The sequence below is a fragment of the Lissotriton vulgaris genome, chromosome 11 (assembly GCF_964263255.1).
Source record: "Lissotriton vulgaris chromosome 11, aLisVul1.2, whole genome shotgun sequence".
NCBI lineage: Eukaryota > Metazoa > Chordata > Amphibia > Caudata > Salamandridae > Lissotriton > Lissotriton vulgaris.
Genome location: NC_141699.1, coordinates 514,180,630 through 514,194,388, shown reverse-complemented (window position 1 = coordinate 514,194,388; position 13,759 = coordinate 514,180,630). Strand labels below are relative to the sequence as shown.

General features: G+C 47.4%; 1 protein-coding gene across 1 annotated transcript in view; it reads right to left on the bottom strand.

Annotated features, from left to right (window-relative positions):
• LOC147683095 (disintegrin and metalloproteinase domain-containing protein 9-like) overlaps nt 1–13,759 on the bottom strand; it is a 2,555,772-nt gene that overhangs the window by 1,785,560 nt on the left and 756,453 nt on the right. Inside the window, exon 6 of the mRNA XM_086942496.1 lies at nt 3,175–3,246. Coding sequence (XP_086798622.1) covers nt 3,175–3,246 — 72 coding nt within the window. The remainder of the gene's footprint in view (nt 1–3,174; nt 3,247–13,759) is intronic.

Sequence of the window (13,759 nt, the reverse complement as noted above, 5' to 3'; positions counted from 1 at the left end):
TTTAGATAAGCATAGACTGCGTATCGCTTACTCGTCGTGTGCAGACCTCTGACATTTAGCGTGATGAATGTGATGTCTGTATTAGGGATTTTCGTCATGTGCGGTAGCTAGTCGTGTATGTCGGTACTTCCCCATCTCGCGGTCTATGACCAGAGCCACTCCCGCCCGCACAAACCCTCCACACATTTTTATTCGGAGACCTGCTGTCCACTCCCGCTGAGGTATTAGGGATGCATGGGAGAGGGGGTAAAGTAAGAACAATGTTCGAGGGAACAGTCCCAACTAAAGGGGCCTATTGCTTGGCACAATAAGTCCAAACCGTACATCTCGTCCTGTCTCTAGTTCGTTTGGTATGGAAGGTGGGGCTGCGTTGCTGTCGTGGGCCCGGGGTCGGGCTGCCCGCAGCGTTATGTCTCTGTGAGTGTGCTCGCAACTGCCATTACCTTCGTTGGAGAACCGCGATGTCCTCCGTTGGCCAACCTGTGGGAGTGCCCTGTTCTTACCGCCTTCTGTGTTCGTCTCCATTCAGATGAGCGTGTCCGCCGTCTGCGGAGTTACCAGTGGCGGGGAGGCTGATCCCTCTCTGGAGGTGCGGATGTCGCTCTGATCCTCGTCGTCAGATGTGAAGATGTGGGGGCCACGGTCCACTTCCAGATCGACTTCTGTCTGCCGGACCTCAGTCGCCGCCTGCAGGCCTTTCGTTGATCTGCTATGATCTGTTCCAGATCTGGGGAATGTTTGGCGTTGGGAGTCAATGGGCGGTTCATCTGCTTGAGGGTGACCTTCTTGGATCGCAGCCTCCGTCTGTTGGATGAGGAGCGCGATGGCGTAGCCCCTCGCTCCGGCAGGTCCTGGCTGTGGCCGTCCAGCCATTGTCTCGCCTCAGCTGGATCCGTAAAGAAGTGTGTTGAGACTCCATAAATGAGTCCGGGAACACCATCACGTGTTTGTCTTCCACCCTGAGTGTTTTTGCTTGTCTGGCCGCCCGCAGGATTGTGTCTCTATCTTGGTAGTGTAGCAGCTTTAGCAGAAACGGTCTGGGTGGGGAGCCCGCAGGCGGTCTTCGGGCCGGAACCCTATGCGCTCTCTCCACTGAGAAGAATGGTGTGAGGTCTTGGATTCGGGTGAACGTTTTTATCCATGTTTCGATGTATTGGATGGGATATGTCCCTTTCACTCCGGTAAGTTGAGCAGGCGTATGTTACTCCGGCGGGAGCGGCCTTCCAAATCGTCGGCCTTCTGTTCTAGGAAGTAGACTTTGTCCTGCAGTTCTTTAATGGCTTTCTGGTTTAATTGGACCTGTGGTTTCAGTTCCTGCAGCGTTTGTCCCCCTTGGCCCACCCTATCTTGCAGTTTCCTGTGGTCATCTCGTAGGAGGGTGATGTCTGAAGCGAGTTCTCCGAATTTGGTCTCCATGGACATCCGGGGGTGTTCAATGGCGGCTAACACTTTGGCCAGCTTGGTTGACATATCTACCTCCTGCGTTGGCCCTCCGGTGTTCGGCTTACCCGAGGGGCCTGGGGAGGGTGAGCGCCTCTGGGCCGGGGCTGTCGTCGTGGTCACTGTTCGCTGAGGTCTCCCCATTGGTGACGCGGGTGGCCTTTTGGCTCGGTGGGGTCTTCCAGAGACGTCGCGACCTGTGTTTGCTCAATTCGGATGAGCGCAGTGCTCCTTCGTGGGCCTGTGTCAGTGGAGCGCCAACGCTGGGGGTCGTGGGGGGATTCTCAGGGGCCCAGCACTGGGTCAGTGTTGCCGCTGTGTGTGATGCCTGATGTTCTCCGGAGTGTCCGGGTGGGTCTGGGGCCGGGAGGGAGGGCTCGCCGCCGTCTAATGCGCTCCCCCACAGTGACGCACATTCTGCGACTCCGCAATCCTCCAGGGGGGCGACCCGATGGTTCTCTGTCTCCCATCGATCTCCAATCGGGGCTGCCGGGGACGTCAGTGCTGATGGTGGTGTGCGGGGCTGCTCAGGTGGGCCGCGGGCAATCAGGGACCGCCAGTTCTGAAAGCGTGTGTGAGCCCCCGCGCCAGTGTACCTGTGGGTGGCTGCGGTGCTCCCGGGGGTGAACCGCTCAGGGTGTCTCCTGTGATCACCGGGATCATCTCCTCATTGCCTCTGGCGTCAGAGGCCTCGTCGTCTGGCCCCCCGACATGGCAAGCTGGATGGCGCCATTTAGGAGGTCCTGTGTGCCTGTTATCACGCGTCATCTCGAGTACCCATCGGTAACGCCGCGACTTCGGGGCAGCAAGGGCGTGTTCAGGGACGCACACAGGGGCACATTCAGGGGCTCCACTCATGGGGACCAGCCCTCACTTCGCCGCCGGCACTGCGAGCTCCTCAAGCCCGTTAGCCTGCCCAGGCGGGTCAGGAGCAGGAAAGGCTTGCCACCGTTGGGATCTCGCCCCTCACGGCCGCGCAGTTCCCGCAGTCGGGGCGGCAGTGCTCACAGGGCTCTCGGGGTATCTCACGGGGCGTAATAGGACCGTTGGCCAGAATCACCAGGAGGCAGGCACCAGTAGCTCGGGTCCTCCGGCTTCAAGTGCTGGGCGCCGCCATTATAGGTGGGTCCCGGCGGTTGTCGCTCGTCATTCCGGGCTTGTGGCAGGAGCGTGGTCACTTTCCGGGGCACCGGAGGTGTTCGTGGGAGTCTCTAACCGGAACTTGAGGTGTTTTACGGCAGTATTCGCTGTGTTAGTCATCCGTGTTGCGGGCAGCCGACCGGAGCACTAGAGAAGTGCGTCCGCTATCCTGGCTGTCTTGGCCACACCGCCCGTGCCCATTTGTAGGATATAGAAAGTCTGCCAGATCTATCCCAATCCCTGAGGATATTTTAAACTATGATGAAACTACAAGAAGATGAAGGGTCCACCTATTATTTTATTTTTTTAACCAAAGGTGAGTAACTTGTCTGCTGAAGAACTATTGCAAATGGTCACTGTAGGTAACAAGTAGACTGTTGTGAACAGCAGTAATGCTTAAAACTGTAAAATATAGAAGTCCATATACTGAGTCACATTTTAGCTCACCTTTGCCAAGAAGGTCTGAGTAGGCAAGTGTTTTCTCTGTCCATGGTGAAATGTATGTCAGAAAGACTATATTTACACTGGGGTTACACCAGCTCTAGCTCTCATCAACAAGTGTTAGGTAAAAGTTAAAAAAAAACAATAACTTACAGTGTTGAGTAGGCTGATCATTTTCAGCATATTTTCATTTACAGCAGCTACACTTGCGCCATAACTGTCAAACTATAATAAAAAGTAACAGTGATTTTTTAGATAGCAGATTAAAAAATATCTTATACATTCATTCATTCATTTATTACTTCTCTGAAGCTTACATAGAAATACATATGAAAAACCATAATGAATACAGAACTTAATAAAAAAAATCAATAAAAAATCATCAGTCTTACATAGTAATATCACAATAATTATTAATATTATTCTTTGCATTTATAGTGCGCAACAGCTACCCACAAAGGGTTCCCCGGCGCATTCATGAGATGTTCCTATGATGCTCCAGTCAGAAAGAAATGTTTAGATGTTAAAAAGCCAGGTCTTTAAGGCTTTTCTAAAGCTCATGTAATTGGTCTCATTACGTGATGAAAGTGGCATGGAGTTCCAAAGCTTAGGCCCTAAGAAGAAAAAGGATTTGCCGCCCATGCGAGACAGTTTGATTTTAGGGATGACAAAGCTCTTCGCCGTGGAAGAGCGAAGTGCACGGGAAAGGCAGTAAGGGCGCACAAGTGTTTGGAGGTATTTGGGGGCTTTTTCCGCACAGATTTCGAGCATAAAGCAGAGAGTTTTAAACTTGATTAGATTTTTGATCCTTAGCCAGTGAAGGTCTCGAATATATTTAGTAGTAGAAGTGGTGCTCAGGATTTTACATAGCAGTCTGGCTGCTGAGTTTTGAACTGTCTGCAGTCTCCGAATTGTAGCTTTCTTTGCCCCCAGGTATAGCACATTGCCATAATCAAGCCTTGAAGTAATCAAGGCATTGATTACAGTTTTCTTTGTCGGTTCAGGCAACATTCAGAAGATCTTTTTTAGCCATTTTAAAATGGCAAAACATGTAGCCGAGGTTTTAACAGCTTGCTGGTGCCTGTTGAGAGAGTATCAATAATGATGCGAAGATTGCGTGCCTGTAGCACCGGCACAGGGAGCAGGCCCATTTCCTGCGGCCAATGCTGCGGGCCCCACAAATTTTTGTTTTTGCCAAGAACCATCACTTCAGTTTTCTCCCCGTTTAATTTGAGGAAATTGTCCTGCATCCAACCGGCAATTTTTGTGAGACCACTTTTAAGTAAGGAGGGGGTGTCAGTATTTTCTGAGGAGAGCGAAAAAAACAGCTGGGAATCATCAGCATAAGAATACATTTGTAGGCCTGCTTCTTTGACCACCTTCGCTAATGGGCTCATATACAAATTAAATAATAACAGACTAAGTATAGAGCCCTGTGGTACACCATGTTCAAAGACCTGGGTATCTGAACAGGCCGAGCGAGAAAAAACTTGAAATGTTTGCTCACTCAAGAAGGATTTAAGCCAATTTACTGCGGGCCCCGAATACCTAAGAAATGAAATGTGCGCATTATTACGGTATGTGATACCGTATCGAATGCGGCACTCAAATCTAAAAGTACTAGAGCCACAGTTTCGCCACTATCCAACAGACGGGGAATATTCTCAATGACTCCCAGTAGGGTGGTTTCTGTTGAAAAACCAGCTCTAAAACTTGATTGACAGGGAGGCAGTAAGTCTTGGGCAGTGACAAAATCAGTTAAAGTGTGATGTACATGCTTTTCCAAAATCTTTGAAAACACAGGTAGTAAAGAAATGGGCCGGAAATCTGAAGGAAGATTTGGGTCAGCTCCAGCCTTTTTTTAATAGGGGATGAATCATAGCATGCTTCCACTCCTTAGGTACAATCTCCTCTTGAAGAGACTGATTGAGAAGGTCTGTAATGATGTCCAATGATCCTGTATGCAGTTTTTAAGTACTCATCAAGGTAGGGGGTCATTTGGAGAGCAAGATTTGATTGTATTAAGTAGTTTAATTAAAGTGCTAGTATTGAGCCTGGGCCAGCTCTCCAAAAAGCTGCTGAGATGTTGAGAGGCAGATATGTATATGTGCTTGGAAGGGAAATGGGTAGAGGGGTCTCGTGAGGAAGAGGCTGCTGAAAGGCAGCTGTTCTGAGCCATTGCTATTACTTGATACATTTTGTCCACTTTACTAACAAAGAAAGTGGCCAATCAGCCACCAATTCCTTCACCATTATAAAAAGAGCTTTTGACCGATTTAGCGCCTCCGCAATGGTGAAGCTCACGAAATCAGCTTGTGCCTTATTGCAAAGATTATGATATTTATTTAATTTACTTTTGTACATTTTTTTCGCTTCTGGTGCATAGGTTTTCCTCCAGGCACGTTCAGAGGTTTTACATTTCGCTTTTTCTAATTTCAATAGTTCCGTGAACTATGGGGTGGGGGGTCTATGACCTTTGCATTTTAATTTAGTTTGCGGCAGGCAGGTGTTTATTGCTGTCATAAGCCATTTCTGTACTGCTGTGGATAGGGAATGGACAGATTGTTTAGAGCAGGGAGTGTGCGAATTAAAAAAAAAAATTCAAAGTGTCAATATCAAGCTTTTTCCAGTTCCTAATTAATTTGGGTTGCTCCGATAAGCCCCCAGACATCAATGTGGCTACTTGAAGCGAAAATCTAATCAAATAATGATCCGACCAACTGATCGGTAGTGCCGGAAGGACAGTAATTTCCTTAAGAAAGGTAAAAACAGGATCGAGTAGGTGACCTGCACTATGAGTGGGTCCCGAATTGAGTAGGTTTAAGTTAAGGGAGGCTAAGTCAGCAATAAATTCAGCAGCTGATGTACAATTTGGATTTTCTAAGTGCAGGTTAATATCTCCAATAAGGGAGAAGTTGGCTGCCTTCATAACTAGCGGCCCAATAAGTTCTGGAAGGGTTGCCGTCCAAGTAGTGGCCGGGCCAGGTGGACGATAGATAGGTATGCCAGATAGCATAAAGTTGGGAGTGAGTGCAAGTTTGAATGTAGCTGCTTCACAATTGGGGCATGGCAGGTGCGTGATATCACACCTATATTCTTTTTTAAAAAGAATAGGTATCCCACCTCCTGTTTTGTTTGTACGGTCCATTCTTACTATAGCATAGTGGTCAGGCACTGCCACTGCAATTTCCGGTCCCGAGCTCTCGTGGAGCCAAGTTTCCGTAAGAAAAAGGGCCGTCAGGTTTCTCATCTATTAACACCATCGCTGCTGCAGCAATTCTCCTCATATGCTGACTCTTATGTTTTCCCATTGTTCATGACGAGCTCAGCTCATCATCAGCACAGCTCAACCGTGCCTCATGACGAGCTGAGCTCGTCATGAGCAGCGAAGGGGTTAATAAGTTAAAAATCTCCAATTTATGTTTAGGTAGGGATCTACAATTTAGACTAAGGAAATAGAAAGTTTTAGATTTAGATTGACCAACATAGCTCTTATCTTTCCCTCTAATCCCAGTATTCTTGCCCTCCAAAGATACTGAGAAGCTGCAATTATGGCAGGGTGTAATTACATCCCTCAGATGAAATGTATTACATTGTGCTGCTTGTGGGATTCTTAGAGCCCTAAGCTGCTCAGAGTTATATCTAAGTAAAGGGCGAAAGCTATTATCAGTTGAAGCAGCCGTGGTCTCTCCATCCACCCGTTCTTCAAGATAATTAGTGTTGGGCAGAGATGACACCGGGACCAAGGCACTTGGCCTGATCCCGGCACGGACGGGCGCATACAGGCTTACCTTTCGCGCACCTTCGGCGCGTACTCGCAGGGGGAACCATTTATACTGATACCACACCCAACAACTAGCCCGCTCCGAAAAACCGAGAAGATGGCAGCGGTATGCGGCGGCAGTCCCCGGTGTTGCCTAGCGTCCCTGATCTGTTTCTAGGGTAAAACACCGTCACTCCGTATTTTTTACTCCGCATACCCTTACTCCTCATGATAACGCAGGTACTGTTACTCAGCAATATTTTACAACGCATGCCATTATATATTATATGCTTTTACCACGCATGCTTTTACAACGAAATTCGTTGTAAAAGCATGATTGGTAAAAGCATATGTTTTTTATATTTAAGTGTATGGTAAGTATATGATTTTAGTTTGGGGGTGTTGGAGTATATGTTTTTGGGGTTCAGGGGTATTTTAAGGGTTGGTTTTGTTTATGGGGTGCAGGGGTATTTAAGGGTTAAGGGATAGGTAGGGGTATTGGGGTATAGGGGTATTTTTAGGGTTTAGAGCTAGGTTTGGGTTTTGGGGTACAGGGGTATTTTTAGGGTTTAGAGCAAGGTTTGGGTTTGGGGTACAGGGGTATTTTTAGGGTTCAGGGGTATTTTGGGGTTTTGGGGTACAGGGGTATTTTTAGGTTTCAGGGGTAGGTTTGGGTTTTGGGGTACAGGGGTATTTTTAGGTTTCAGGGCTAGGTTTGGGTTTTGGGGTACAGGGGCATTTTTAGGGTTCAGGGGTAGGTTTGGGTTTTGGGGTACAGGGGTATTTTTAGGGTTCAGGGGTAGGTTTGGGTTTTGGGGTACAGGGGTATTTTTAGGTTTCATGGGTAGGTTTGGGTTTTGGGGTACAGGGGTATTTTTAGGGTTCAGGGGTAGGTTTGGGTTTTGGGGTACAGGGGTATTTTTAGGGTTCAGGGGTAGGTTTGGTTTTGGGGTACAGGGGTATTTTTAGGTTTCATGGGTAGGTTTGGGTTTTGGGGAACAGGGGTATTTTTAGGCGTCAGGGGTAGGTTTGGGTTTTGGGGTATTGAGGTATTTTTAGGGTTCAGGGGTAGGTTTGGGTTTTGGGGTACAGGGGTATTTTTAGGGTTCAGGGTTAGGTTTGGGTTTTGGGTTATTGGGGTATTTTTAGGGTTCAGGGGTAGGTTTGGGTTTTGGGGTATTGGGGTATTTTTTGGGTTAGAGCTAGGTTTGGGTTTTGGGGTACAGGGGTATTTTTAGGGTTTAGAGCTAGGTTTGGGTTTTGGGGTACAGGGGTATTTTTAGGGTTTAGAGCAAGGTTTGGGTTTGGGGTACAGGGGTATTTTTAGGTTTCAGGGCTAGGTTTGGGTTTTGGGGTACAGGGGCATTTTTAGGGTTCAGGGGTAGGTTTGGGTTTTGGGGTACAGGGGTATTTTTAGGGTTCAGGGGTAGGTTTGGGTTTTGGGGTACAGGGGTATTTTTAGGTTTCATGGGTAGGTTTGGGTTTTGGGGTACAGGGGTATTTTTAGGGTTCAGGGGTAGGTTTGGGTTTTGGGGTACAGTGGTATTTTTAGGGTTCAGGGGTAGGTTTGGTTTTGGGGTACAGGGGTATTTTTAGGTTTCATGGGTAGGTTTGGGTTTTGGGGAACAGGGGTATTTTTAGGCGTCAGGGGTAGGTTTGGGTTTTGGGGTATTGAGGTATTTTTAGGGTTCAGGGGTAGGTTTGGGTTTTGGGGTACAGGGGTATTTTTAGGGTTCAGGGTTAGGTTTGGGTTTTGGGTTATTGGGGTATTTTTAGGGTTCAGGGGTAGGTTTGGGTTTTGGGGTATTGGGGTATTTTTAGGGTTCAGGGGTAGGTTTGGGTTTTGGGGTACAGGGGTATTTTTAGGGTTCAGGGATAGGCTTGGGTTTTGGGGTACAGGGGTATTTTTAGGGTTATGGGGTAGGTTTGGGTTTTGGGGTACAGGGTATATTTATAGGGTTAAGATGGGTTCGTGTTTAAGGGTGTTGGGGTATTTTAAGGAGTAAGGGTGGGTTTGGATTTTGGGGTGCTGGGGTATTTTAAGGGAGCAGGGTGGTATTCGTTTTTAGGGTGATACGTGTATTTTTAAAAATTGTATATATATATATTTTTTTAAAAATTTTTTAAAAAAAATATAAATGTAAAATATGTATTTATTTATATACATATGCTTTATTTGGTTTATATATATTTATTTTTATTTGTATGTATATAGATATATCTATCTATCTATATATATATATATATATATATATATATATATATATATATATATATATATATATGTATATATATATATATATATATATATATACATATTTATATATAGTGTAAGTACATTTTCTAACTTTACCCGTCATATAACTTCACCACACATGCCTTTGCGTTGCAAACGATTCAAAAAAGGGGGGAATTAAAAAAAGGAGGTGGTGATGAACAGAGTGTCTGAATTAAGCAGACCACTCTTACCCAGTCCAAAGATCAGGGCTTGATCCATCACCGTTATTTAGCTCACTGCACCATCCCAGCTCAGAACCCTGCTATATGCAAATCAGTCTGTCCCTGGCCCAGTGCATCATGGGAACAGGGCAGACTAAACTACCAAGCCAATTCTTCACCAGAAAGGAGACAAGCTTCCGGGGACCGGTTTCTGGCATTTCAGCCGTCGTTGGCCCAGCTTGCTTGAATCCTGATGGTGCAGTGAGCAAGGGACTCATGTCTGAGTATACCCTGCCACACCTATAGTGGCCAAAAACGATTCAAAAAAGGTGGTGGTGATGAACAGAGTGTCTGAATTAAGCAGACCACTCTTACCCAGTCCAAAGATCAGGGCTTGATCCATCACCGTTATTTAGCTCACTGCACCATCCCAGCTCAGAACCTGGCTATATGCAAATCAGTCTGTCCCTGGCCCAGTGCATCATGGGAACAGGGCAGACTAAACTACCAAGCCAATTCTTCACCAGAAAGGAGACAAGCTTCCGGGGACCGGTTTCTGGCATTTCAATCGTCGTCGGCCCGGCTTGCTTGAATCCTGATGGTGCAGTGAGCAAGGGACTCATGTCTGAGTATACCCTGCCACACCTATAGTGGCCAAAAACGATTAAAAAAAGGGGGGGGGGGTGATGAACAGAGTGTCTCAATTAAGCAGACCACTGTTACCCAGTCCAAAGATCAGGGCTTGATCCATCACCGTTATTTAGCTCACTGCACCATCCCAGCTCAGAACCTGGCTATATGCAAATCAGTCTGTCCCTGGCCCAGTGCATCATGGGAACAGGGCAGACTAAACTACCAAGCCATTTCTTCACCAGAAAGGAGACAAGCTTCCGGGGACCGGTTTCTGGCATTTCAGCCGTCGTCGGCCCGGCTTGCTTGAATCCTGATGGTGCAGTGAGCAAGGGACTCATGTCTGAGTATACCCTGCCACACCTATAGTGGCCAAAAACGATTAAAAAAAAGGGGGTGGTGATGAACGGAGTGTCTGAATTAAGCAGACCACTCTTACCCAGTCCAAAGATCAGGGCTTGATCCATCACTGTTATTTAGCTCACTGCACCATCCCAGCTCAGAACCTGGCTATATGCAAATCAGTCTGTCCCTGGCCCAGTGCATAATGGGAACAGGGCAGACTAAACTACCAAGCCAATTCTTCACCAGAAAGGAGACAAGCTTCCGGGGACCGGTTTCTGGCATTTCAGCCGTCGTCGGCCCGGCTTGCTTGAATCCTGATGGTGCAGTGAGCAAGGGACTCATGTCTGAGTATACCCTGCCACACCTATAGCGGTCAAAAATTATTCAAAAAAGGGGGTGGTGATGAACAGAGTGTCTGAATTAAGCAGACCACTCTTACCCAGTCCAAAGATCAGGGCTTGATCCATCACCGTTATTTAGCTCACTGCACCATCCCAGCTCAGAACTTGGCTATATGCAAATCAGTCTGTCCCTGGCCCAGTGCATCATGGGAACAGGGCAGACTAAACTACCAAGCCAATTCTTCACCAGAAAGGAGACAAGCTTCCGGGGACCGGTTTCTGGCATTTCAGCCGTCGTCGGCCCGGCTTGCTTGAATCCTGATGGTGCAGTGAGCAAGGGACTCATGTCTGGGTATACCCTGCCACACCTATAGTGGCCAAAAACGATTAAAAAAAGGGGGTGATGATGAACAGAGTGTCTGAATTAAGCAGACCACTCTTACCCAGTCCAAAGATCAGGGCTTGATCCATCACCGTTATTTAGCTCACTGCACCATCCCAGCTCAGAACCTGGCTATTCAAATCAGTCTGTCCCTGGCCCAGTGCATAATGGGAACAGGGCAGACTAAACTACCAAGCCAATTCTTCACCAGAAAGGAGACAAGCTTCCAGGGACCGGTTTCTGGCATTTCAGCCGTCGTCGGCCCGGCTTGCTTGAATCCTGATGGTGCAGTGAGCAAGGGACTCATGTCTGAGTATACCCTGCCACACCCATAGTGGCCAAAAACGATTCAAAAAAGGGGGTGGTGATGAACAGAGTGTCTGAATTAAGCAGACCACTCTTACCCAGTCCAAAGATCAGGGCTTGATCCATCACCGTTATTTAGCTCACTGCACCATCCCAGCTCAGAACCTGGCTATATGCAAACCAGTCTGTCCCTGGCCCAGTGCATCATGGGAACAGGGCAGACTAAACTACCAAGCCAATTCTTCACCAGAAAGGAGACAAGCTTCCGGGGACCGGTTTCTGGCATTTCAGCCGTCGTCGGCCCGGCTTGCTTGAATCCTGATGGTGCAGTGAGCAAGGGACTCATGTCTGAGTATACCCTGCCACGCCTATAGTGGCCAAAAACGATTCAAAAAAGGGGGTGGTGATGAACAGAGTGTCTGAATTAAGCAGACCACTCTTACCCAGTCCAAAGATCAGGGCTTGATCCATCACCGTTATTGAGTAGCTTGTTTCCTTCACAGTGTAAGAATTGGCTTGTTAGTTTGGTTTGCCCTGTTCCCATCATGCACTGGGACAGGAACAGACTAATTTGTATATAGCCAGGTTCTGAGCTGGGATGGTGCAGTGAGCTAAAAAAACGGTGTTGGATCTAGCCCTGATCTCTTGACTGGGTGAGAGTATTCTGCTTAATTCAGAAACTCTGTCCATCACCACCCCTTGTTGTTAACTTTGCGTTGTAAAGGCATGCGTTGTAAAGTTATATGCGGGGTTAAATTTTGCAGAGTGATTGTACTGCGAAGTAATGGCTCAGTGTTGTAAATAATGCGGAGTCATGGTATGCGGGATTTTTGAATGTGGAATGTCATCATATATTCGTTTCTAGTCGACAGATACATTGGAGAGGAAAGAACTGTGCAAATATGCAAAATATGCAGCTGTGCAAAGTAGCGCGCAGGATTATGGCGAGGAAACACAATTTTAAAACTTTAAAAACAAACCTCCCGGCTTCCGCCTCAGGAGTTACTAACTGGTAGCAGAATTAATCAGGGCAATGGGAGTGGGCGTCTTTTGTACTGATACTACGCCCAACAACTAGCCCGCTGCCCGCTCCGTAATACTTCGAAGATGGCGGCGGTAATCGGCGGCAGTCCCTGGTGTTGCCTAGCGTCCCTGATCTGTTCCTAGTCAACAGATACAGGTGAGAGGAAAGAACTGTGCAAATATGCAAAATATACAGCTGTGCAAAGTAGCGCGCAGGATTATGACAAGAAAACACAATTTTAAAACATTAAAAACAAACCTCCCGGCTTCCGCCTCAGGAGTTACTAACTAGTAGCAGAATTAATCAGGGCAATGGGAGTGGGCGTCTTTTATACTGATACTACACCCAACAACTAGCCCGCTGCCTGCTCCGAAATACCTCGAAGATGGCGGCGGTATTCGGCGGCAGTCCCCGGTGTTGCCTAGCGTCCCTGATCTGTTCCTAGTCGACAGATACAGGTGAGAGGAAAGAACTGTGCAAATATGCAAAATATGCAGCTGTGCAAAGTAGCGCGCAGGATTATGGCAAGGAAACACAATTTTAAAACTTTAAAAACAAACCTCCCAGCTTCCGCCTCAGGAGTTACTAACTAGTAGCAGAATTAATCAGGGCAATGGGAGTGGGCCTCTTTTATACTGATACTACGCCCAACAACTAGCCAGCTGCCCGCTCCGAAATACCTCGAAGATGGCGGCGGTAATCGGCGGCAGTCCCCGGTGTTGCCTAGCGTCCCTGATCTGTTCCTAGTCGACAGATACAGGTGAGAGGAAAGAACTGTGCATATATGCAAAATATGCAGCTGTGCAAATTAGCGCACAATTATGGCAAGGAAACACAATTTTAAAACTTTAAAAACAAACCTCCCGGCTTCCGCCTCAGGAGTTACTAACTAACAGCAGAATTAATCAGGGCAATGGGAGTGGGCGTCTTTTGTACTGATACTACGCCCAACAACTAGCTCGCTGCCCACTAGGAAATACCTCGAAGATGGCGGCGGTATTCGGTGGCAGTCCCCGGTGTTGCCTAGCATCCCTGATCTGTTCCTAGTCGACAGATACAGGTGAGAGGAAAGAACTGTGCAAATATGCAAAATATGCAGCTTTGCAAAGTAGCGCGCAGGATTATGGCAAGGAAACACAATTTTAAAACTTTAAAAACAAACCTCCCGTCTTCCGCCTCAGGAGTTACTAACTAGTAGCAGAATTAATCAGGGCAATGGGAGTGGGCGTCTTTTATAATGATACTACGCCCAACAACTAGCCCGCTGCCCGCTCCGAAATACCTCGAAGATGGCGGCGGTAATCGGCGGCAGTCCCCGGTGTTGCCTAGCGTCCCTGATCTGTTCCTAGTCGACAGATACAGGTGAGAGGAAAGAACTGTACAAATATGCAAAATATGCAGCTGTGCAAAATAGCGCGCAGGATTATAGCAAGAAAACACAATTTTAAAACTTTAAAAACAAACCTCCCGGCTTCCGCCTCAGGAGTTACTAACTAGTAGCAGAATTA